The 26,812-nt window shown below is 40.2% G+C and overlaps 1 protein-coding gene across 8 annotated transcripts in view; it reads right to left on the bottom strand.

The window, feature by feature from the left end:
- Window positions 1–1,413: 1,413 nt before the first annotated feature.
- RMND1 (required for meiotic nuclear division 1 homolog) overlaps window positions 1,414–26,812 on the bottom strand; it is a 38,892-nt gene continuing 13,493 nt past the window's right edge. For 6 of the 8 annotated variants that reach the window (XM_075064052.1, XM_075064049.1, XM_032782467.2 and 3 more), the window contains 10 exons: window positions 23,448–23,556; window positions 17,840–17,915; window positions 15,077–15,116; window positions 12,439–12,539; window positions 11,074–11,180; window positions 10,130–10,194; window positions 9,024–9,100; window positions 7,737–7,857; window positions 2,132–2,248; window positions 1,414–1,776 (listed from right to left, as the gene is read on the bottom strand). In XM_075064052.1, the coding sequence (XP_074920153.1) occupies window positions 1,744–1,776; window positions 2,132–2,248; window positions 7,737–7,857; window positions 9,024–9,100; window positions 10,130–10,194; window positions 11,074–11,180; window positions 12,439–12,539; window positions 15,077–15,116; window positions 17,840–17,915; window positions 23,448–23,556 (846 nt within the window). In that variant the 3' untranslated portion in view covers window positions 1,414–1,743. Of the gene's footprint in view, window positions 1,777–2,131; window positions 2,249–5,266; window positions 5,545–7,736; window positions 7,858–9,023; window positions 9,101–10,129; window positions 10,195–11,073; window positions 11,181–12,438; window positions 12,540–15,076; window positions 15,117–17,839; window positions 17,916–23,447; window positions 23,557–26,812 lie in introns of those variants that run through there. The other 2 variants (XR_012655564.1, XM_032782465.2) reach the window with 2 other exon arrangements.

Here is a 26,812-nt window from a genome sequence, read left to right on the forward strand (position 1 = left end):
TCCAACTGATCCTTCAGGGACCACCTGTGCATCTAGGCGCTGTCTCTGATGAGACAAATTGCATGTTCTTCCTGCTTGACCACTAGTGTTGCGAGATTATAACTTTCTGAGACATGGTGATCAATAACTGAAGACTGTCCCAACCTGGAGTGTAGACATGCTGGGCCATCCATTGCTGTATAAGTCTCATGGTTAGCTGGCTGTCACATAGGTAGTGGCTGCCATGTACCCCATGAGATCCACAAGACGACTCTTACCCTCAGTGTAGGGCAACTTTGAGTCTTTAAGAGACATTGCCTCACTTTGAGAAATCTCGCCTCTGGCAGAAAAGCTCTCCCTTTTACTGAATTCAATATGGCACCTATAAAAGGAATCCTTTTGATTGACTTTGGAAGGTTGAGAAAAAAGGCTAGGTCTGAGAAAAGATTGATTGTGGTGACCATGTAGCTCAATGAGTCCTTGTGTATAGTGGCCTGCAGCAGCCAATCATCCAAATAAGTGTAAACAAAAATACCCTGATTCTGCAGATACATCGCTACCACAGAGAGGCATTTTTTAAATACCCTGGCTGCTGGGGAAAGGCCAAAGGGAAGCACCTGGTATTAGAAATGGTGTCCAGCCACCATGAATCAAAGTTACTTTTGATGATTTTGGCAAATTGGGATACGGAAATACCCTTTAGATGCTCATGAACCAATCCAGAACCAACAACAATGGGATTATGGAGGCCAGCGCAGGGTACAGAACCAAAACTTCGGGATGTACTTCTTAAATACTTTCATGTGTAGCATCAGCCAAAATGCCCACTACCCCAACCTTTCCTTTTTACCAGAAAATATCAGGAGTAAAACCTCTGAGGTAAGCAGGAAGCTCTTAGATTACTCCTATCAGAAGCAACTTCTCCACTTTTTCCCAGGGCATTGGGATCCAACCACGCGCTTCTTGGTTCAGCCTTGTATCGTTCAGGGACTTGACTGTAGGAGCCGCAGGAACCAAGTCTGGCCCTGATAGGGGCTGCAGCTGCTTGGGTCCCTTTGGAATTGACAGAGACCACTGGGGCTGAGGCTGACTCTTTAGACCTTTGAACCAAAGTCTGAATGGATCCAAAGGGTCTAGACTCAAGGGCTTCCTTAAGCAGAAGTTGTTGCAGCTGTGGGTTCCTGGGGTGAAGGTCTGACAGATCAAACATCCAGAATGTCTCCTAGACATTTCAAGCAATAAATATGAAAGGAAGACAAGGTTTCACCAAAAATGAAAACGAAGGGGTAGGTGTATCAATATCTTTTCAGTGCTCAAAGGGAGCAGGTAGCAAACACTTCGGTACAGGGAAGGGTGGGGTGGGGGGGGCAGCAGCGAGGACTTTGGTATCTATGGACCAGAACAGGCTGAGTGAGTCCCTCACTGAGACAAAACTAATGTCACACTGGAGACATTTATTGACACACAGCATTTCCTACTCACTGCAGAAACTTCACTTAAAATGCATAAATTCTACAGATTAGTGTTATATCAAAAGATCAGTTGTCAAGTAGTGCTGAACCTAACTTACGATTTATTCATTAAGTTCACAGTTTATTTGAACACATGTACATTTATTTATACATAAATACATTTATTTAGTAAGATAATTACAGCATTTTCCAGAAGTGTACAGAAAATAAAGAGGTGGGAGCAAGGAACTTTTTTCTGTTCTGAATATGGTCCTGTCATACTTTTCTCAGATGTTCTTAGCTTCTGCCATGGTCAGAAAACTACTCGGGCAAGTTCAAACATGACCTGCACAGTAATGAATACCAGTATTAATAAGGAGTTGCATAGTACAAGTTCTCTTTAATACTACAAAAAAGGTAAAGGGTAAACGAAATAATCTGAAGAGATGACTATAGATAGCTGCAAACCAAAAGAAAAGGCTCAGTGATGATAACATAAAATAACCAAAACTGAAGACTTATTCTCACACACATGCTACATAAGCATAAACTATTCCACTATATTTCAAATCATGCCATGTAAAATGTACAGCTGCTTACACCTGCAACAGTGGGTGACTCCTGCATCATAATATTTTCATTATTTAATTTTCTTCCGCAGAGTGATGAATAAAAGCGTGGCAACTGAACACCAAACTAACCTCTATAGTGATGAGTATGACTATCATCCATTCCAAGCGCAGGGCACGTTTTTCATTCAGGTGATTTCGCATCAGGTCCGTCAGCTCCATGCAGTGCTGAAGTTTCTCATTCATTACCTGCAGCAAAACATATGTTTTCTGTTGAAGAGTTTGCATTTGCAGAAAGCCTGAGTTAAACAAATTCTAAGAAATCATTAAGGAAAGCTAACCAAACACAGAAATTATCTAACTTAAACATGACTGTTTGGTTTCCAGGCTGATATAGATTTTTCACTGTGCAAAAGTATACAGCACAGCCCCTTGTGGTACTCCACATAAACACAGTAGCAAGATTTTTAATGAAAACACCTTGAAGCTAGTCTGTCAATTCATCATAAGGATGAATAATGTCCAGTAAAAATACACATTCATAGGAGCCAAGATGAATAAAATTAATAGGTCATGTAGTCTAAACCCTAAAAATACAAGAAATTAAGTAAAGAAGCACAACTCATGTGGGTACTCAGACAGTCCATTAAAAAAAAATCTTTACCGTTCATCCAAATTGAAGGGGTGGTTTCTCTCAGTGCTTCAACTAATTGTTTAATAGGCATTTTGAGTTACTGGAAAAAGTGAATGCTCGAGACCTCTGAATCTGTGTGATGTAAAGCCATCGAGCACATTGTAAGATAAACAGCTGGAATTTTTTAAAAAAAGCTGTGATTTTATAAGCATTCATATCACCTTTTAAAAAGGCAAAGCCTGTTTTATATGATTAGCACTGAACTCAGGAAAATGCCACATGGCCACCAATGCCCTACAATTGGATTCCAGGGGAAATGAAAGAAGTTGTTTTGAACTCAAAAAGCCCAATTGGTTTGAGCTCTTATTACCTTCAGAACCTGCCACTTGCCCCAAATGACACGTGATCATCTGAAGCACTTTTTGTTAATATCTCCCTGGTTGTGATGCAGATGTGTATTCCACTTAGGTGAGTGCACACCCACCGTACCAAGGCCAAAGAATTTTGCCTAGTGTTACCCAAAGGAGGCAGCACTGGTACCTCATGCCCACAGCCCCTCCCTTGGCTATATGAAGCAATGCCATCTCGACCCTCTCAGTTCATTCACACCTGAATGCCCAGAGACTAGACTCTGATACAAAAGGGATGGGGTGGGGGATTGTGGAATAGATGTCTGCATCACATCTCAAGGAACCATTTACATTAAGTAACCGTTCCTTCTTCTTCAAGAAGATGCAGCTGTGTATTCAACTTACGTGACTCAAGCAGTACCCACCTCAGGAGGTGGGGCTCAGTTTATCTAAACCGGTAGTGCCCAATCTTATCACACAAGTGCTACATAAACCTAAGCACAACCTTGTGTGGCCAAACAGATTCTACATATTTTAATAAGATTTAAAGGCACGTGTATTGATTCATATTTTAAGTTCAGCTTGTTTCATATTTATTTAGATAGAAACAACCTATATACAATATTGTCTATTTAAAAAACAAAGAAATCAGTGCATAAAACGTGTATCAGATGAATTAGAGTAAACAGGGAAAAAGAACAGTAATGAATCGGCCATTAGTATACTGTGTTGAAGCATGCCTTGGGCCTTATGAAATGTTCTTGTGGACCATGTATGGCCTTGGGACATAGGTTGGGCACCCCTGATCTAAACAAAAACTGCAGGACTGGCCCACTAACATTTGCATCTGCTTTGGATGATGTGGTAATGGCAGAATGGTTTGAAAACATATGTATTGATGACCACATCAGCCCTGCGAATGTCCAATATTGAGACATCATTGAGGAACACTATTGATGTAGCTTGCACTCTCATAGAATGAGCTCGACCCACTTTTATAGCACCTTTCATCCAAAGTCCTCGGAGTGCTTTACAAACACTAATGATTTAAGACTCTCAACATCCCACCATTAGATAGGTATAACTTCCTTTAGCTCCCCACCATCCCCAAATACTATCATCAGGTCCATCATAGCCAGAAACTTTTAAACAGATTAATAGGTCAAAGATTAAGCAAGCAATAAGGCAATGCCTGTGACACATCTTTGGGTTAGTCCATCTGCTGATACAGTTCAGGGCAGTACTGAGAACAGTGAACTGAGTGATTTACTGGAGCAAGGTGAGGTGTTGCCTTCCAAAACAATTTTGGAGGAAGGAGACTTCTGTAACTTCAGAGTTTTCCTATCACCCACAACGTATGCATCTAGCCTATTCAGTATTCACACAGTGAAACCTGTCTTGACCTTGTCACTGTCTTTTTACTTAAGCAGCTGTGTAATACAGTTTATGGTTGAGAAAAGATACCCAGCTCTTTATCACAGGACTCAACACCATTCTTACCATTTGGTGTCCACTAAAACTCCTTTTATGTCAAAACCAATGCTGTTGGAAAAACAAGGTCCCTCAAATGGTAGGTACTTTAAGTATCCCAAGAATTCAGAGACTTCTAATATTAAAAGGCTCTGGTTTAATTTTCTGTTGTATCTCAGTCATGTTTTTTTTTCCTTCTGTGACCGTCAATGATTGGGATTAAGAGCCTGTAACTTCCACTGAGATCAACAGTAGCTGACTTCTGGTTTCTCATTGAGGTCTAACCTGCCATAAAGACAGCACCAGCATGCTTTTAATCTGCTAAAGGCACATTCTATGGTCATTCTGCACCTGCTCGGCCTATTGTTGAAGTGCTTCTTGCTGCTGCCCAGGTTTCCAGGGTAAGGCTTTGTGAGCCATGCAAGTGAGGGGTACGCTGGGTCTCCCAGGATCACTATGGGCATTCCAACGTCCCCCACTGGAATCTTCTGGTCTGGAAAGAAAGTCCCTGCTTGCAGCTTTCTGTATAGGCCAGTATTTCTGAAGATGTGTGTGTCATGCACTGTCTCAGATTACCCCACGTTGATGTCAGTGAAATGCCCACGGTGATCCACAAGCTCCTGCAATATCACAGAGAAGTCCCCCTCCTATTGATGTACTCGATCACAACATGTCCTGCCGCAGTTAGGGAATCCCATTGCCGCAAAGTAACCACTATTTCACGCACGTTCCGAAGAGTCACAGTCCTTTGTAGCAGGATGCGATTAATGGCCCTGCACGCTTGCATTACTGCAACCCTAACGGTGGACTTACCAACTTCAAACTGATTCGTGACCATCTGGTAGCAGTCTGGAGTTACGAGCTTCCACACAGCAATTGGCAAGCACTTCTCCACCGAGAGCACAGCTCTCATTTTGGTGTCCTTGTGCCGCAGTGCTGAGGCGAGCTCCACGTACAGTTCCAGGTTGCTTTCCACATCCAAAAGTTCTGCAGCTACTGCTTGTCATCCCAGACCTGCATAATGATGCGATCCTAACATTCAGTGCTTGTTTCTTGAGCCCAAAAGCAACAGTCTACCGTGTGCAGCTGCTCTGTGAATGCCAAAAGTAATCTGATGTTGTTTCTTTCCATGACACACAGCAGGTCAGGCACCTCTGATTCCTGTTCATGATATACTGAATGACCAGCCACAATGTGTTCATGACAGTGACCACAACAGTAGAGAGCAGTGCAGGATCCATCCTTTGAGACAGAGATAGCAGGCACACAGTAAACTGGGGCGATTGAAAAATGCCATAAAATGCATTTGGAAGCCCATGGAACTGCATCACAAGACATTGAGCCCATAACTCCTAGCTGAAGAAGGTGACAAGTTGCACAGTGGGATAGCTACCCACAGTGCACCAACTATGGACATGCTCTGCCGACAGAAGGAGCATTGTGTGAACATGCACAAGCAATGTAATAATACCAGTTTTCGATCATCAGCATAACTTGTGTCGACAAACTCTGTAGTATAGACAAGGCCTAAGCAGCATGTTCATTTTACTACAGCTCATTCTACCAATTGATTAAGGTGTCACAGGAACCTTGTTGGACGTAGCTAAAAAGATTGCTTCACATCTCAGTGGCCTTTTAACTCCTCTGTTTCTTTAAAACACTTTTACTTGATAAAAAAAACCCCAAAAGCAGAAGAAAAAAAATAATTTGCTTCTTTACATATTGTTTGGTATTTTAGAACAAAAGAAAAGCTCTTCCTGTTAAATTTTAAACTTTATTTAAAGGCTTAGAAAAAATACTCTTTACATGTAAGCCGGAATGATAAAGGTTAGCTGTTTCTCATGACCAAAAATGGGGAAGTATCATGAATCTGTCACAGAAAAAATGCAAATAAACTTATAGAAGAGGATGCAACTCACAGGTCCCTATTATTTTGTATAAAATATCTTTTTTGCAGTAAATAACATTGAACTTTTATTAATTAAGAGTTTAAAACCATTAAAAAATCCAGGTCACTCTCTCAATCTCTGCTTCACTGGACAGAGTCAAATTTATAACAACTCATGGAGTAGTCTTGCTCAGCAGAAGACTAACCAGAGTTTGTTATGGGATAAGAGGGAAGGTCCTCTCATGGATTGGTAACTGGTTAGAAGATGGGAAACAAAGGGTAAGAATAAATGGTCAGTTTTCAGAATGGAGAGAGGTAAATAGTGGTGTCCCCCAGGGGTCTGTACTGGGACCAGTCCTGTTCAACATATTCACAAATGATCTGGAAAAAGGGGTAAACTGTGAGGTGGCAAAATTTGCAGATGATACAAAATTACCCAAGAGAGTTAAGTCCCAGGCAGATTGCGAAGAGCTACAAAAGGATCTCTCAAAACTGGGTGACTAGGCAACAAAATGGCAGATGAAATTCAATGTTGATAAATTCAAAGTATTGCACATTGGAAAACATAATCCCAACTATCCATATAAAATGATGGGGTCTAAATTAGCTGTTAGAACTCAAGAAAGAGATCTTGGAATCATTGTGGAGAGGTTCTCTGAAACATCCACCCAATCTGCAGCATCAGTTAAAAAGTGAACAGAACGTTGGCCTCATTAGAAGGATAGTGATAAGACAGAAATGTCATATTGCCTCTATAGAACTTTGGTACCCACTTGATACTGCATGCAGTGGTCGCCCATCAAAAGATTATTGGAACTGGAAAAGTTCAGAAAGGGCAACAAATGATCAGGGTATGAAATGGTTCTGTATGAGGAGCGAGTATAGCTCTGACTTTTGAGCTTAGAAAGAGACAACTAAGGGATATATCATAGAGATCTATAAATCATGATGGTATGGAGAAGTAAATAAGGAAGTGTATTCTCCTTCTCATAACGACTAGGGGTCACCATGAAACTAATAGGCGCAGGTTTAAACAAAATAGTTCTTCACACAATGCACAGTCAACTAGTGGAACTCTTTGCAGAAATGTTGTGAGCCAAGACTATAAGTGGTTCAAAAAAGAACTAGTATATCATGAGGATAGGTCCATCAATGGCTATTAGCCAAGTGGGCGGGATGGTGTCCCTAGCCCTGTTTGCACGAGCTGGAATGGGCACGGGATGGATCACTTGATGATTACCTGTTGTTCATTCCCTCTGGGGCCTGCATTGGCACTGTCGAGACAGATACTGGCTGGATGGCCTGTCTGACTCAGTACGGCACTTCTGATGTTCTCATGTAGTTACAAAGACTTGTTATGGGTGAGGGAGAACCTCCTACTTGCAAGAAACTTACCTTAACTCTGCGATTAATGCTGAGAAACTGACAGGTTTTGTCATAAAGCTCTTCAAGGTTTTCTCTGTCCCAGTAGAAGTCAGGAGTTATCAGCAGGTCTGAACTTAGATTTATACAGTGCCTAAAGAGGGATGGTTATGGTAGTTCAAAGTTCTTTTGGCAATTAAAGGTTCAAATATTTATAGTGCTATTTCAAAGCAATGATTGAAGTTTATTCAGCTTCCTACCAATTTCTACAGTGTTTATTTTAAAAACATCAGCTTTACCTGTATGAAGTATTTCCCCTTATTCCCTATAGAAAATACAAATCTGGGGATAGGAGACTAATACTAAACAGTAATAATTGCTTAAATTGGTTGTTCTGAGAATACTGAAAGTTACGAGACCCTCATGAATGAGTCACTTTTTGCTATACAACAATATCAGTATAGAAGGATGGTTTTGAAATAAACAAACTTATTGAGACAGATTGCTTAGGCCTGACTTGCTGAGCACCTACAGCAATAGACTTGAGTGGGAAGCACCTTCCCATGCCAGGCCTTTTGTCACAACAGCATCAAAGTTACTTTGTAATATCTCCCACCTCCAGCACAAAACAGATATTGAATGCTGGTTATGAGGATCACTAACAATAGTTTCCTCCAGCCCACTGGCAAAAGGCTCTTCTAGGTGTGGATATGAAATCCAGAGCCTTAGCAGGTAGTGTTCATATCATAGCTGTGTGTCTTTATAGCCCTTTTTTCCCCTTCCACCTGTTAGCTTATTAAATTTAAGTTGTATGGGATATATATAGTAATGTTTATTACAATCACACTTCTGTGATTTGTGAGAGGGTCACAACAAAGGAATCATTTTTATCACAGTAAAACTCCTCAGATCTTGATTTAAAAATGGCCAGTGATGGAAAATCCACCACAACCTTTGCTAAACTGTTCTAATGGCTAATTAGCTGCACTGTTCAAAAAGTATCCCTTATTTCCAGTCTGAATTTGTCTAGCTTCACCTTCCAGGCATTGGATTGTTATACTTCTCTCTGCTAGATTGAAGAGCCCATTATCGAATGTTTGTTCCCCATGTAGACACTTATAAATTGGGTTCAAATTATCCCTTTGCCTTCTCTTTGTTAAAGTAAATAAATTGGGCTCCTTGAAATTATCACTATAAGGATGTTTGCCAATCTTTTAATCATGGGTCACAAAGGTTCTCTCTTTCTGGTACTGGGCTCTAAGAATCTATTAATATACTCTTTGAAATGATAGGGTGTGAGCCCTTAAAAAAAAAGTTTACCGTAAGGCAAAGAGTTCCCCAATTTTCTGCATTACATCAGCATGAGAGAGTTTCACTTTTTTTCTTGATTTTAATATCTGCAGAGAAGTTAGTGATAAATCGTTAGCCAAAGACATTCCATAACTGCTTATTTTATTTAAGTTCGGTAAAAAAAAAAAATCATGAGTCCTACACCCTGAGCATTGTACCAGTTGTTCAAACTATTCCTTCTAATGTGCCCTACTGCACATTTATCAACACTGAATTTCATCTGCTACTCTACTGCCCATTTACCTTGCATTGTTAGGTAACTCTGGGGATCCTTAGTCTTCTATAGTCTTGATTTAGCTAAATACTTTGGTAACCTGTTGCGTCACATCCAACTGGTCAACCTTTTTCTAGATCATTGATCAATATATTAAACACCACCACTGCTAACACAGACCCTTGGAACACCCCTTGTTAAACTTTAGCCAGGCTGAAAATGGACCACTTATTCCCTTTTATTCTGTTTTGTCTCTATTTAGTTTCTAAGATATGATAGAACTCTCTCTCTTATCCTGTAACTACTGAGCTTTCTTAATTTCTTCTTTTGAGATGCTCAAAAAAAAAAAAAATGAATAAATTGTTTTGAAAGAGCCAAGCTAAGGATTCCCACTCTTTTCCCTGGAGGAAGAAGTCACTGAGCGGTGCTTTCAATGCTGTGGTTTCTATATAGGTGATATGGGACATTGCAATCTTGATTTAATTAAAATCTCAGGAAAACTCACATTTGAGATTTTAATCAAGTTCATGTTGATTTAGATTTTGATCAGGGATGCTGAACTATTCTCTGACTGAATTTTGAAAAGGTAGACACTTTATTGTACATGCATATGCATGTTCTAGCAAGTGCATCTGTGTGAAAACATTTTTGCATGCAATCACTTCCCTTTAAAAAAGGTTTTAAACATCTTTCCTTATTCCACCCAGTGCAGTTGCCCTGAGCTTCTATACCTGCTTTAGCTTTACAGTCAAATCTATTAGCCATTCAAATGCTTTCCCAATATCTTTTTCCTGATAAAATTAATTCTTTATAAAGAATTTAAAAAAAAAAACCAAAAAACACAAGTAAACAGAAATTTCACCTCAGGAATTGACTGGATAGATTCCACAAAATTATCCAAAGATGATTCCCAAATGGCCAGTTTTACTGCAACAAAAAATTAACAAAATAGGACATTACATCTCATGTGTTGTCTCAGAATTCAACGAACCATAAAACACAGTGCCTATCTTGCCTATCTGCCAATGTTTCAAGATTCCATTAAACTGCAGTTGACTTTTTATGACTTAAATGATCTAAATAACCAGACATTCAAATAAATATCACTCGCTCATTAGTTTTAAGTCTATAAATACACATTATCATTTGTAGCTGTTCAAGGCTTGTGTTAGAATAACTAATCTGGGAGTTGCCTGACATTGCTCTGCAGAGTGAGTCAGAACAATGTTTCTGCAGCGTTCGTGTTAATATACATTTTAATGAGGTAAATTTCCTTCTGTTTCTGGTGAAGTTGGTGTTCAGAAAAGGTGTAGAACAGATAACTGGATAAAGAAGTCTTCTGTTTATTTATAGAAGATGTTCAGCATGCATGCGTAGTGGCAGTGCAGGCACACTATGTGCTTCAGGCACAAACTGCTGCTATCTTCTAGTTCATCCAATACTAAAAGAGTATTTAGGGTTGGGGAACGGAAGAGGTGTAAACTGAAAAAAAAGTATGTTTCCTCAAGCATGTTATTTTAAAAGATTTATCTGTGACCTAAGCAGGGCTCCAATTTACAAAACACACGTTAAAAACTATGAGAGTAATCCTCCTATTCAGCCTCTGGCAACTTATGTGCATACCTCACTTTCATGAATGAGAGTAACCCATGTAACAACACCGGATACCCAGACAGACATTCACCATATATAAAGTTTGCTTAAGGTCATCTTCTCCCTCCATCCCTTGTATTGTATATGTCCAAATTTGTGATGGCATTTCACAATCTTAGGTAAAATTGGATACTACATAAAGTATTAGCTTACCAGAAAGGCAAAGAGCATTTGAAAAGGCAAATTTCTGCAGAATTACTTCATCAATATCCAGGTCAGAATTTAACAAGATTTCTCCTCTGTGGAGCTTTGACTGGCCTCTGTAAAAACAGGATTGAGACATCTTCATTGACTAAGTCACCTCTAAAAATGGATAGTCGGGGTAGAATCTTTTACACAAGGAAATTCCTCATGCACCTTTTTAAAATTTAAAAACATGGAGCAGTGTATATGACTGCTCCATCTCACTTCCTTGCATTTTGCTCTTAGTCACGATTAAAGTGAGAGAAAACCCACCTAGAGCCCTTTCTTCAACCTCTACACCAGCAACTCCTCTGCAAAAAGGATACTAATATTAGTATCTTCTACATCAACTGCAGCACTACTGAGAAAATTCAGAGAAACAGCAGGACGATGGACTTCTCTTTCCCACTCACTCCTCCTCCCTTCTTGTGCTTCCTCTTTCTACTTCATTGTTCTTGTTTTTGTCTCTCCTATTCTGTTCTGTCACTCTATTTCCACTACTTTCCCTTCTTGAATTGTGATACTCTCCCCCGCCCCACAGCTCTCTTCAGTGTGCCAGCAGCGAAGTACAAGTCATGAGTCCTGCAAGTTTCAAGGTGTCTTGCATAAGTCCCACCCAAGAGTCTGAGAAGCATCCCGAAATTTAAAGTACAAATGCTTGTGAAGGAGAAGCTAGAAACAATGGAACAATTCAATAGTTACAGATTCCATAATTTACCACACATTCAGTTTTCCATTGGCTATGAAAATGGCCATCTTATGTAGCAGCATTGTACTACAAATGACTAAATACAATGTATTCTATGAAATAGCAATGATTTGCAATGAAAAATCTTTCTGAACAGGAACTTCAGCTCATCATGATCTCAAGATATGATTTAACAAGAAACAAAGTCAAGGAAGGTCACCCGTCTTCTTCCATGATATGCCAGTTTTACTCCTATTAGAAACTGTTATGTTTTCAGTGTATTTCAATGTATCTAAGGCAAGATACTCCTTGTGATGACCATTCTGTATCAGAGCTGTCTCAATATGCTTCCTTTCCTGCCCTCATGAGGTGTGAGTTCTTCCATTTGAGACTGCTGAAAAGCACTTACAATTATGAAGCCATGGAGTTTACTCTAATACTTTAGTAAGATTAGTAAATAACATCTGAATCACAAGTAATGCTGCAAAGCCATATTTTTTTTAAAAAAATTAATGCATACTCCATTAAGACTGATGGATTTAATGTTTGTAGCCCATACTATTTACCCCTCAAAACACTTATCTTACTTCTTTGAAGGAGAGGCAGGAAAGGAATGTTTTTGGTAAAGGATGCATCAAAATGCTTACTCTCCTCTCCTGTAGTTAATTTCTTCATTCTCCCAATGAACCAGTGCAACTTCATAAGGCTGAATTTCATGCCGCTCCAGCACTTGCATTATTTTCTTCATCTAGAAAAAAAGACAACTGCACATTATTAAAATGGTTAGCAAATACTACACAATTGCCCCACATAAGTCTTCAAATATCTAATACATAAAAATTAAAGCAATACACTGATGTTTATTTAAAGAATGTTAAAGGTGTGGTGAAAATACCTTTTTGCATTAGGATAAAGTAACCATTTTAATATTATTTTTCATCCCATTCAGAAAATCTTCCACAGTACAAGACTTTTGACCCTGTACATTTTAGAACAGAAATTCTAAACTAATTTGGCCAAAAGATTGTGCCATCTAGGCACTTATACTATACTCATTGCTAGGGTACCCAAGTTTTCAACACTTATCTCTTCAAAATAAGGAGAATAGTGGATCTTTCAATGCAAAATTTTAGTTTCATCAAGTTCGAATAAAGCTGTTTCCAAAGACAGATACTTTAAAATCAGTTAGTACCTATACAAAACTATAATTTTCTCTGTGGTGTTAGCTTTCTTCATTGCTTTCATAATATTTATTGACAATATACATGATGCTATAAGAAGTCATTGCCATATGTTTTTATGGAGGGCTGCAATTTCTGAAACATTGCCATATCATTTTGAATTTCATACTGAAGTGTCTAAGGTCTGCCAAGCATTCCAAGAATTACTGCTAAAAAGATAGAGAAATCCTGATTTGTATTACCAAGATAAAAGTATCTTTAATTTTTATAGCAGTCATAATATCTATGGCTGTGATCTCACAAGATCCTGTAGGCTAAGTAGGATCAGGCCTGATCAGCATTTGTATAGACCTGGGGGGAGAATCCATGGTGCTATAGGACTTTGAATATTAATGATTCAGTAGGCAGCACACCTTCCCCTTAGAAAATACTGAATACTTGGGGACGAGACACTTTGCTGCTGAACTTAACTGTCTTTATTTGTTCAGTTAGGAAATTATAGGCTTGTTCTTTGCTGAAGCTACTGTCATTTACATGAGACCAAAAATCCAGGTTCTAGCTGAGACAATCATTAAACTCTCATGGCACTATACTCAAAAAGTTGGGCTGCTAGCCTTGGTTTTCCAGCCATTCCCACTTGGGCAATTCCTGTCTGCCTAGCTAAATGCCCTGTTCAGTTTACAAATTGATGCAGTTTTCCTCTTCATTTCCTAAGCTGTAATGTATCATTGCTGTATGCTGTTGAACTAGGGTGACCAGATGTCCCAATTTTATAGGGACAGTCCCAATTTTTGGGTCTTTTTCTTATATAGGCTCCTATTACCCCACACCCCCTGTCCCAATTTTTCACACTTGCTGTCTCATCACCCAATGTTGAACTGTTGTGTTCCATCGCAGAAGTGACTACACTTCACTGGCAGCCTGCTTACGTCTATTTGGGGTCTGATCCAAAGCCCACTAAAGTCAACAGAAACATACTCTTTAAGTCAATGGGAATCTAACAGCCTAGCTAAAATCTTCCTTGTAGACTTCTCAAGAGAAATTAGGAGGCAGGTGGTAAATCAGTTTTGGAAATTAAAGACAGGCCAACAGATTAAGCAAAACTTCCAACAACATCCAAGGACCATACGTAGTACTGAGGGTGCCCTTCAGATATACAGGTATAAAGGCACTTATACTAGTGTAAAGATTATTCCAGTAGAGGAAGGGAAATAAACTATATTGTATGTGGCACCATTATACCAGTGTAACTGCATTTCATACTATGGGTTATGCAAGTATAACTATTTTGATTTAAAAAAATAAATTAAAAAAAAAACCACATCCCTAAACGACAGTTATACCAGTATAAAAAGTGTGTGTACACCAGACCTTGTATCTGCTTCTCTGTTGTCTAACCCTTGTGTAGTTTTTAAAAAAAAAAAAAACAGCGAAAAGTGAATTAGAAGTAGATATAAAATGCTCCCATTCTACTCCGTTAGTATTTTACATCCACTTTGTACTGGTGTAAATAACTGTACAAGATGCACAGCAACAAAGAATCAGTTCCGTTGTATCCAATTCCAGCTGCAGGGGAAGCTTAAATTGGTACATGGCCAGGATATGGGATCTGCAAGAGATGAGGGACCTGTGATCTAAGACGACGTATCCAACAGCACAGTGCCCCAAAATATTATCCAGGTGTAGTTCAGTATTGAAAGAAAGGGAAAGGTGTCACCAAGAGGTTCATTGTTGTTACACTGCTGTACTGACCTGGCTTGACTCCAGTTAATTTATGAGACATGACTGGCTTTCAGCACCAGATGGCATGGTCTGCAAGGCATCTTAGAGCTTCTACTTTGCTGTAACTGGGATATTACTTTCTAAGGGTAGCACTGTGGAAGACCTGCCCACCTTCTGCAAGCAGGCAGGATGCGAAGAATAATCCACACTTGCCTGAAGCAGTCCCAAATGGCTGCCTTCACCAAGGAGAAGAATTCAATCCTCCCCTCGCCTCCACAGGTTACCTATGCAAAACCCATCTGCTTAGGCTTTGCAGAAATGACAAGAATTTCACCTTAATCAGCTTTGATATTTAAATGATACAGATCTTTTTTCTACTTACTGTTTTCTCTTCCACATTCCAAAACACAACAGACCCTTCCCTGTGTTAACAGAACATAAGGATGCATTAGGCTTGAGGGTCAAATTACATTGTTTTGTACTTAAAAGTGTTTTAATGCTACAGTCAACATGACTGTAGCATTAAAAGTGTTTTAATGCTACAGTCATGTTGTCAGGAATTGCCTCTGCACAAAGTGAATCAAGAAAATTTACAATGCTTAGTCTTCCTATGAGCCCCGTAACAGATGCTGTTAATCATGCTTTAATTTTAAATACAAAAAATACTCAAATATAGTTTTAAAATCAGAATTATTTAATTACTTAATACTTAAGCAGGGGTGTCAGGTTTGTAGAAATTTTGGTGGTGCCCAAACTCTGTTCCCCACAACTCTGTCCCCCACCTGCCCAAGGCTCTGGGACGGAGTTTGGGTGAGGGAGGGGTGCAGAGGTGAGGGCTGTGGCTGAAGATGAGGGGTTTGGAGTGTGGGAGGGGCTCAGGGCGAGAGTAGGGGTGTAGGGGATGAGGGCTTTGTCTGGGGCTGGCAATGGGGGGCTTGGGGTGTGGGAGGGGCTCAGGGTGAGAGTAGGAGTGTTGGGGGTGAAGGCTCTGGCTGGAACTGGGAATAAGGTGTTTGGGGTACTGGAGGGGCTCAGGACTTGAACAGATGGTTGAGGGTGTGGTGTGGGGTGAAAGCTCTGGCAGGGGTGTGGGCTCTGGGATGGGGCAGGGCTGGGGATGAGTTTGGGATGCAGGCAGGCTGCTCTGGGACAGGGGCCAGAGAGGAGGACCCTCCCCAGCTCTTCCCTGCCAGCAGCAGCAAGCTCTGGGGGGAAAGCCCCACTTTCCTGTCCCACCCAGCAGCACACTCACCCCCACCACGGTCACTGCATGTGATCCTAGGGCCTCTCTCAGGTCCAGGAATCTCCCCCACCTCCCCTGTGGTGGGTGCCGGGGGAGTGCTGTGTGCACTTCCTCCCCTGCTGTTGCCCGACTGTAGCCTCACTGGGACTGAGGGAGGGGGCTGCCTCCTTGCCCAGCATAGGGCAGGAGCAGTGACTGTGGGCTGGTGGGGGTGGAAGTTGTGCTGCTGGAGGGTCCTGCCGGAAAAGGAAAGGGTTTGAGGAGGAAGAGCAGGCTCAGAGTCAGTCTGCCCTGGCGGCGACGTGGGAGGCACTAGGACCCCGCGGCAGCAATTGCTTCCGGGAGGCAACATGGAGCTGCCCTGAAGAGACAGTGTGTCAGTGCCTCTCTGCTCTGGAGCCCGAGACAGGCGAGCAGGGGGTGGGGGCAGCAAGTCGGGGACCGGGGACACTTGGGGAAGGCATGGGGGGGGGGTCGCAGGTGGGCCAGGTCTCCCCCCCAGCCCTAAATATTGGTGGAGCTGGGCCCCTGGGCTCTGACTATTGCTGGTACCCGAGCACCACGTGGGTAAGGAACTCGCCGCCTATGTTTTTAAGTAGTTGAATAATGTTTCCTGGATCTCCAGAAGGAAACATTCTTTTTTTTTTTTTTTTTTAAACATAATTAAAATAAAATACATGACAGATATGGCAATTTCCTGCAACAGGCTGGACACACTTTAATTCAATAAAATTCAACTTAATTAAATAAGTTTCAGTATCTTACAAGTTCATTGTATTGAAAATAAAAATGTGTAGCATTATTGGGGGATTATATGTAATGTCCTGGGGGGAGACATGATTAACATAAACCCTGGGAAGTGTTATTCACATCACAGGACTATTTGAAACAATGGGCTAGACAAGAATGAATTTTAAAGATGTGGGTTTCCCAGGAAATCTCTAGGGGAAGGCATATGCAAATGTACCCCTCCAATCATGCAACAACTAAGACTTTTGAAGCTTCACCCTGAAAAGGAGACTTTTGTCTACTCATTACCTGTTACATGAGGACAAGATCAGAGGCTTAACAATGAGGAACTCAGATTCATGGGGTGCTTGTTCTGTGCTAACAGCTGTTATGAACTTGTAACCACAGAAAAATCCTTGTAGGGGACTGCGGAAGACTGTGTCACGGCCTAGCTAGGGTGTCTCCGCTTTCTCGGCGGCCTTGTGAAAAGCCCCTGCTTGCTAAGTGGCCGGTCATTGTAGGACACAGCATGCCAGTTATAACTTGCTTTTAACTGGTTGAAACCAGTTTGTATGGCCTTAGGCCAAAGGGCGGACATAGCCTGTGGGAAGTCCCTTTTTGCATATGTATGAGTTGCTTTTGTATTGTGTATATATAGCTGTATGCTCCCGGTCCGCCTTTGGACTCCGACCCAGGCCGAGCTGAGCTTCGGTGCTGGGTTCCCCGCCTAAGTGACAGCAATGCCCAGGGTCCCCATTGCGGATGTGTCACTTTACCTTCATTAAAGCCAAATAATTCACAGTGTGTGTGGGCCTTGTTCTTGCAGAGCACTCAGGCACGTAACAATCCTCTTGGTGAGGATGAGAGGGCTGGTCACCTGCCAGAGCCCCTGTTGGAGTTGGGATGATCTCTGGTAAACTTATTAGCATGTGTGTAGGTTTATAGCCTCTGAGGAGAAGCAAAGCAGGTCTGCTAAGGCAGACTGACTTTCACACTGTAGAAACCCGTGGGGCTCTACCCAAGTGACGTGACTGCTTGAGGAGCCTGAAGCCTAGAATGGGTACCCTTGTCAGACTATGAGGAGGAAATACAGATGCAGTTGCCCTGAACTCTGACAAAGTAGCTTTCTACATCCACATATACCATATGTGGCAGGCTTGGCTTGCAACTTACCTGAAGAAAAAGATCATACCAGGATCATATTCTTTTGCAGCGTTTTCCGTGCCAATCACTAAAACATTTGCTGCATCTAGTTTAAAAATAAGAGCAAGGGAATAACACTTTAGAAGGCAGAACAGTTTCTGTATTTTAAACCTGTTAAACATTTATAACAGTTTTAACAGTCTTTATCTGGGAACAGTACTTCCAAAATAAAAGTACTATATTTTTTTAAAAATGGAAATGCTTTAAAAGGAGGGCGTATAGGAAGCAATTACAATTTATAAAATTGCATGGGTTCTCAAAAATGCACATTCATTCCTGATTTTGATTCTGCACTCCACTAGCCCAGTTCCCCTTAAAAATTGTAGTGAAATGTAGTACTCATGAAGAATATAGGACACAGGATGGAACTGATGGCAGTGGACAACAAATGAAAAATAGGAATGGGAGTGAGGTCATAGGTGTAAACAAGGGAATCAGATGGGCGATACCAAGCAGAGAACCCTGGAAAGTATACACTGCTCCATGAAGGAAACCCAGGAGTCAGTGGATGCCACCCAGAGGAATTCTGACTGATGTGAGAAGAACAATGGTATGCCCCCACAGTTGCAGCCAACCTTCTTGTTGAGCTTGCCAGCCCAGAAAACTGAAATCCTCTTTTCTCAAACAGCAAGGACTGCAAAGTCCAGATCTACACTAAGTTTTGCCAGCATAGTTATGTTGGTTAGGAGTGTGAAAAATCATAACCCATAACAGACATAAACCATGCTGCCAAAAGCCCTAGTGTGTTGATGCAGTTTTACTAACAAAAAGAGTGTTTTTGCTGCTATGGCTTATTTCATTTGGTGAATTGGGATAAGCTATGAGGAGCTGCTGGTGTAGCTATACCAGCAAACCCTTTTTAGTGCAGACAAGGCTTAAGATAGCAGCCAAATGTGCATCAACCCCAATGTGACAGAATCACTTCTAGGGCTGGGGTGAAGTGTTAAATTCAGTGACTCTGCCCACTTAGTACTTTGCCTTATTGCAAACTTACTTGGGAAACAAATATCTATAAGGGCTACCTGAGGTGGTGACTGTGTGATGTGGATTCATTTCCAATGGAAACTGAATTGACACCACCAACTGACTTGACATCGGCCACTTAAAAGCCATGACTTTTATCCACTAAGGCAGTCAGAATTGGAAAAGTTGTTGTAGTAGTTGATCAAGTTTCAAACGCTGAGCAAAACTATTACAATATCATCAGTGTTCTTTGATGGAAAAGAGCACTTGTCAGCATACCCCTTCATTTTCCCACTTTAAAATATCACTGCCCAGTTATTTCCTCTGTATTTGTTATACTTTCCAACATGGTTAAAATACATTTGACATAGCTATTGTGTAATATCACAGTATAAGTAGGCACAAATCCCATTTAATTTAATGGGAGTTTTGTCCACTTATATCATGCCAGAATTCAGTCCAGTGTAGTTAACAGAGAACTACATGAACAGAGAATGAGCGAGAAAAGATGAAGAATCATTTAGTAATAAATTACTAATTATGTAGGCATTTCAAAAGTTTAGACCTAGTTAGGATAAACCATAACTTCTCATCTCCATATCGCACCAAATACTTGTTTGCCCCATATCTGTGGTCTTCTAGGAAAAATCTGTGGTAGTCCGCCACTATAGTATTTCTAAGGTGGCAAGTAACAATCAGCATTGATTTGTCAAGAACAAATTGTGTCAAACCAACCTAACCGCTTTCTTTGAAAGGATAACAAGTCTTGTGAATAGGGGGGAAGCAGCAGATGTGGTATATCTTGACTTTAGTAAGCTAGATGAAGCTACTATAAGGTGGGTGCATAACTGGTTGGAAAGCTGTTCCCAGAGTAGTTATTAGTAGTACATGGTCAAGCTGGAAGGGCATATTGAGTGGGGTCCTACAGGGATGGGTTTTGGGTCCGGTTCTGTTCCATATCTTCATCAATGATTTTGATAACGGCATAGACAGTATGCTTATAAAGTTTGCAGACAATACCAAGATAGGTGGGATTGCAAATGCATTGAAGGGCAGGATTAAAAGTCAAAATGATTTGGAAAAACTGGATAAATGGTTTGAAGTAAATAGGCTGAATTTTAATTTGAACAAATGCGAAGTACTCCACTTAGGAAGGAACAATTGCACACATACAAAATGGGAAATGACTGCCTAGGAAGGAGTACTGCAGAAAGAGATCTGGAGGTCATAGTGGATCACAAGCTAAATAGGAGTCAACAGTGTAACGCTGTTGCAAAAAAAGCAAAACATCATTCTGGGATATATTAGCAGGAGTGTTGTAAGCAAGACACAAGAAGTAATTTTTCCACTCTACGCCACCTGAGGTCTTATCAGCACAGAGTATTGTGTCCAGTTCTGGGAGTCACGTTTCAGGAAAGATGTGACAAACTGGAGAAAGTCCAGAGGAGAGCAACAAAAATGATTAAAGGTCTCAAAAACATGACCTATGAGGAAAGATTGGAAAAAACTGGTTTTGTTTAGTCTAGAGAAGAGAAGACTGAGGGGAGACACCATAACTTTTCAAGTACATAAAAGGTTGGTAACGAGGAGGGAGAAAAAAATTTCTTCTTAACCTGTGAGGATAGGACAAGAAGCAAGGGGCTTAAATTGCAGCATGGGAGGTCTAGGTTGGACACTAGGAAAAACTTTCTGTCAGGGAACTTAAGTACTAGAACAAACTGCCGAGGGAGATTGTGGAATCTCCTTAGTCATTGGAGATTTTTAAGGGCAGGTTAGACAAACACTTGTCAGGGATGATTTAGGTAATACTTAGTCCTGCCTTGACTGCAGGAGACTAGGCTAAATTATTTGAGTGCAGAGGACTGGATTAGAAGTCCCTTCCAGTCCTATGATTCTATAGTTTCCAAATGAAATAATAATGCAACTGTGCACTTTAATAGGCAGGGGCTAGGGACATAATTCCCAGATTTGTTACTTTGTACTTATGTATGCTCAACATTTTACTTTCCAGTGTACAAGACTGAGCAAGTTGTTATCCAAATCATTGCCATGTCAGCATGCCATCTGACACTACATTCAGCATGAGGATTTAAGTACCCACAAAACATCCTAGTTGCTAGCATAATCACAGTTTGAAAAAAACAAGTGTATTAAATCTCCCTCCAACCCAACAGAAAACTAACATCTATGAGAGAAGTCAGTGCAAGAAGCGAGGAGACAGGAGAGATGGCAGCTATAATCGGGGGGGATGGAACCAGCAACAACAACAATATTTATCTTATGGTAAAGGCTCCAACTGGGTTAGGACCCCATTGTGCTGTATGCTGTATACAAGAGAAGAGACAAAATTACTGCCCTGAAGTAAAAGAAGCCAGTATTCATATGGAAATGTTGCCTCCTTTGTTCTAATACACATAGACCTGTTGTAGTGTTTCACAATAATCTTTCCAATCAAAATATGTCCAAAAGTACTGTGTGTTTGAAGCCAAAGGGCTAGATTCTGTTCTTGTTTACAATAGTGTAAGTTGTCTCTGCATCCCAATCTGTAATATGAGTTAATATCACTTTCTTTCATCACTGGGGTTTGGCCAGGCTTAATTTATTAACGTTTGTGATACTATGCTGAGCACTGCTGAAATGCCTGTTAACAGTATCTTCCATCCCTCTTACTTTCACATACATTGTTAATCTGATTGATGTACTCTCCACTTCTTCTAAGATAGTAAACTGTTCAAGAGCCAACATTTGTGGAACCCCACTTGCAGTCTTCCAGACCAACAATGATTCCAAGAATTATTCTCTGGTGAGTACAATTCAGCTAATTCAGGATTCATCATACAATTCATATCCAAGCCACAGCATCCCAGCTTTTCTGAAAAATCTCATGTGGAATCATTGCCAAATATTTTGTTGAATGCTTGCTAAAGTGGACTCTTCAACAGTTACAGCAGTGATTAAATTTGGCCCACTATGTCCACTGTATTTTCTTGATCAGAAATGTATCCTTTCACTTTGGTGTTTGTTTTAAAGGAAAAATATTCAACAAGCTTCTCTCTCCTCCTACTGATGGCCAACTGGCAGTATTCAGGGGATACTTCTTAAATTCATAATACAGATCAGGGCTGGAAAAGTTTATCAGACACTCAAGGGCCAATAAAGATCAGGAAAGAGCATCGATGATTAGGGAAAGTGCCCTGGTGAAAAGTCCAGCCAGCTGCAAGGAAAGGGGAGATTGTTGGGATTCTAACCAGGTTGCTATCCCAGGATCTTGTTCTGGGATTTTAAGATCTGTCTCATGCTAGAAAGTGCCCAATAAATATGAAGTGTCTAAACTTTCTGGCTGTTGGAAAGAAGCAGCATCCCCTCCCTCCCTCCTTCCCACCCCAAAGACCCCTGCAGTGCGATGGTTGAGGATATCACCACTGCTCTACTCAGCTTCCCACAAAAGACGTCTTCACTATTCTATTCCCATCCCAAGCCACCCCCAATAAAAAGCAACAATGCCTCATAGCTTTTCTAAGCAACAGCAGAGTGAAAGACGTGTTTTTACTTTTATCTGCAGGGCTCTGACTAACAGCTGTGAAACTGCCAAGACTGCAGATTGGTAATGTTATGAGGATTCATTTTGCTGCAGATTGGTAATGTTATGAGCAGCTATAGAGGAATTAGAACTGTTGGTAGACAAAAGATGACAATCTACATGTAAACTACTGCTGTGCTATATTCATAACTATAATATCTAGAAACTTTCACATGGAAGCTTAATTCTGCCAAATTTGATGGCAAAGAACTACTTACTAGAAAAAGCTTCATACTTGCCGGTGACAAGCAGGCTGCAGAATAGAAAGTATATTGCTGCATTCTAGTTTAGACCTTTTGTAGTCAATATATAGGTCACCACTTATTGGTTATGTTATCTTCTTAACAGTTACCAGCTACCTTCTTATTATGTAACAGCTGATCAAAAAATTTTCAGACTAAAAATTTTTGTCGTTGGAAAGTAGGGTTTTGTCAAAAGATTTGAAAAATTTTCATTTGACAATTAATTTTTTTCTGAAATTGTTCAAAATGAAGAATTTTGGTTATCAAAACACCCACCATTTTTTTATTTGTTTAAAAGTTGTGGGACAACAGCTGGAATGTGTTGCAGAGGAAAAGGAGGTCTCATCCTTCCTATTCTCCATGCTGCTGCCGCAAACCTCACCAGGAAAAGTGGCATAAAAGAAGAAGAAGAAGAAGGAGAACCAGAACCATGAAAAACTTCATTTTGTTTTGAAATGTTAATTAGAAATAGAACAACTTTCCATTTGAAAATTCCTGTAAAAATAGAAATTCTTTTATCAAACTTTCAAAATGATTTTTTCAGGACAATTTGCAAGTGCAGAGAATGTTGCTCTGTCAAAAGTTTGTTTTGTTTTGTCTTCAGTTTTTGTTTTATTAAGAAAATTTTGAGAGAAGGCAATTTTTTTCGAAGGTATGAAAATATTCCCTGATACTAGGTCAAAGATAAAGTACATATTAAAGTGTAAAAAATAACCACTACTTTTCTATATAACACCCATATTTTGTTCCCAAAATAAGATAAAGCTGCTCAAAATAGGTTTTAAAAATCTACCTCTAGGCAAACTTGTTATTTCAACATATCCATATGAAGTCAGCTCATGACACAGATTACCAAGATGATATTCATCTGCTGTTGCGAAGGCTGTACACTGCATCAGATCCTGTGCCAAAGGAATACAAGCTTGGGTTAAAAAAAGGCTGAAGGGATATTTGTTTGGCTCTGTGGCCAAGTTTGTTATATGATTTGACATTCATTTTTCCAATTTAAATTTGTTATTTTACTCTCTGTGTTATGGACGCCTTCATTTGGCAGCAAAGATTGGCTGGTAAGGTAACCAGCTTCACATGTGCCCCCTTTGTGTAATGCACAGCGGTCAATGCATGCACAATGGCTCCCCTTCCTCAAAGACTCACTTGCTGGAGAAGTGTTCTGCTGTACTACCTTTACCTCATCCTTCCTGACTGTGCAGGCTCTCTGAGAAGCTCAGACTGAGCCCCAGGGCCCTCTTCTGTGGCAAAAGCCAAGCAGAGGTGTGGATTCATTAAGACCTTGGACTGAAGGGGCAGAAGAAATCAGTCAGTTTAAAGCACCAGGGTGCTGTTCATCACATCATCCCTATGGAACTAGCAGAATGGTTTGGACAGAGTTGAATATCAATACCTAGAAAAAGACCCTGTAACAAAACTGGGGACTCTGGTTCTTAAATATAGCTCTCCAGTTTCCACTGAAGACAGCATCCCCTGTCCCACTAGCTGAAGGATTTGCATCTTTAAAAGAGGCAACCTGGAAGAACCACCTATTCCTTAGCATCCATGTAGGGAGTCAGTCTTCATGGGTTCTTAGGAATGTAAGAACCACCTCAACTACTGTGTCTGCATTTAAATTTAAGTTCTTACTAGCCTGCATAGCTACCTCTTTAGACAGCTGAATAGGAGACTGTTTCATACCTTGTGGCCACAGCAGCTAGACAGAATAGTGGTACCACTAATCACTGAGGACTTGTTTAGTCAATCCAAGGACTTGCAAGTAATTCATCCATTCATCCCAGTTTCTTCCACAAAAGCTGACAGACTACCACAGACAAATCTGCATTGCCATTGCTGGGATATTTCTACCAGCACCCTGCTGCAAGTATTTAGTAGTAGCTGAAGTACTACTAAAATCCTCTCCTCATGACAGAGTATAAGGAAACTGAATCTCCTTGATAAGAAGGATTATTTCTCATCTACTCTGTGAATGAGGATGACTAACTGTCTGACTCTTCTGGCCAGATGAGACTACCTCCAATTGAACAAGCTGAAATCCCTCCTGGATCACCTGCCAGAAGACCTAAAGAGGGAACCTAAAGCCATCATTCCAAATGGCAGAATATAGTCAAACCCCCTCTAAAGGCTACTTATGATGATTCAGATACAGCAGCGTGCTCTTTTACAACTGCAGCAACAATATATCCTGAATATTTGAAGAGTTCTGGGTTAATTCAAGATATACATAGGAAGAATAAATAATGTGCTTTTCAAGGACCAGAGGTGATGCTGGTGGGTAGAGAAAAGCATTTTCAAGAGTTTTCAGTCACAGCACACTCTCCATTGGTGGAAGGTACACATTCACAATTGGTCAATTTGGTTAATAGTTTAGGAGTATTCTCGGATTCCTCACTGATGCTAAACTGTTCCATAGAAGCATTCATGAGCAATGCTTTCTATCACCTCCAGTAGGCTAAGAGATTCTGTATCACCTTGGCAGATGATGGTCTGGCATCATTTATACAAGCCTTAGTTACGTCTCAGCTGGAGTACAACATTGTAATATACCTAGCCATAAAACCTTCAGCACTCAGGAAACCCCAACCAGTACAGAATGTTGCAGTGTCTCTTCTCAGCCACACAGGCTAATGTGAGCACACAAAAGCTGTTCCCTGCTCTCTGCACTGATTTCCCATAGAACTGAATCATATTCAAGGTCTCAAGCCTTTATCTTCAAGGTGGTCCATGGCATGGGCCTAGGATATCTAAGGCTGCCTAAAGCTCTGGGTTGAAGACCATGGTTGACAACCACACTGCTCTGGCAGTGGAACTCTCTACAGTAAGGGTAAAGCTCATCTGTGCAGGCGACAGAACTTTCTAAGGGGCCAGTCTGAGACCACGGAATGAACTCCCCCAGGAACTAAGGACCACTACAAACCATACCACCTTCTGTTACAAGTATAAGACACATTTCCTTGACATTGCCTTCTCTAACTAACACATAGCAACATCTATATTAAATTTTTTTTTGAAAACAGTTCTAAAAAATCCCTACACTATATATGCTCCTCCCTTTGGGGAGATTATGAGAGAACAAACAAAACGTGACAGAGGTGTAGTCACACTGTTTAATACATTCCTGGAGGGCACTCATATACCGCAGCTTAAGGGCCTATGAAGAATAACATTTAGTGAGGAAAACAAATGACACCTTGGAAAAATACTTCAAAGATTTTCCACTTCAGGGTGGATAAAAACAGATTTAAAAACTCCACAAAAAACAGATTTTTTCATTTAAATAGGTTTATATTTAAAAAGAAAAATGTATGAAAAATTAAATTTGAAATTATGATAACCTATATTAAGGTAAACTTATTATACTTTATTGAAATAATATAAATAAAAATATTCAAGCAGTATGTGTTTGCTGCCAAAGTTTTAAAGAAAGTCAACCCATTGGCTAAGCATCTGAAACCAGACTTTGTTGAAGTGCTAAACCACCTCTTAACAAGAGTAGCCTCTTCTGCGGGTACAAAGAAAATATTTTCTTCCTTTTAGTTCATTTAACTGTTTAGTTCAATGACTAGCTCATTCTAAGTTGAGAAACTGATTGGGAGTTGAAAGATCAGGAAAGCTAATTTTCCTGAAGGTGTAAGGATGAGATCTGCTAGTTCTAAAACTCTGCAAGACGGTGATCAGAAACGGTGTAATCCCTAACCATAGATACTTTGTTTAATAAATCAGTTTTAAATGCAAAACATCTTTTGATAAATTTTTCTTCTGTGTCCAACACATTTAAGGTAGCTTTATTTAACTAATGAACAGCAATTTTAAAATGTTGTTATTGTGCACTTTAATTGATTTCCAATTTCCAACCAAAGGCAGCTTGACATCAATCACAAGTAAAAAAAACAAAAAAATCAAAACAATCTAGTGAATAAAACCATTTTTCAACATAATAAAAAACATAAAAATTGAAAATCTGAATACATGTATGTTAAGCTATGTAACTGCTTAAATGTGTGTAGATATCGTTTATCCCCATGGTTAGCAATAAGTACCAAATTTAATGTAAAAAACTGTATTTTGTTGCAAATCAACATGTCTCAATGATTAACCAACCAATGAGAATCAAACTTTTAGGAAAATAATTAAAAACAGAAATGCAAA

Source organism: Chelonoidis abingdonii, chromosome 3 (assembly GCF_003597395.2).
Source record: "Chelonoidis abingdonii isolate Lonesome George chromosome 3, CheloAbing_2.0, whole genome shotgun sequence".
In the NCBI taxonomy this organism is placed as follows: Eukaryota; Metazoa; Chordata; order Testudines; family Testudinidae; genus Chelonoidis; species Chelonoidis abingdonii.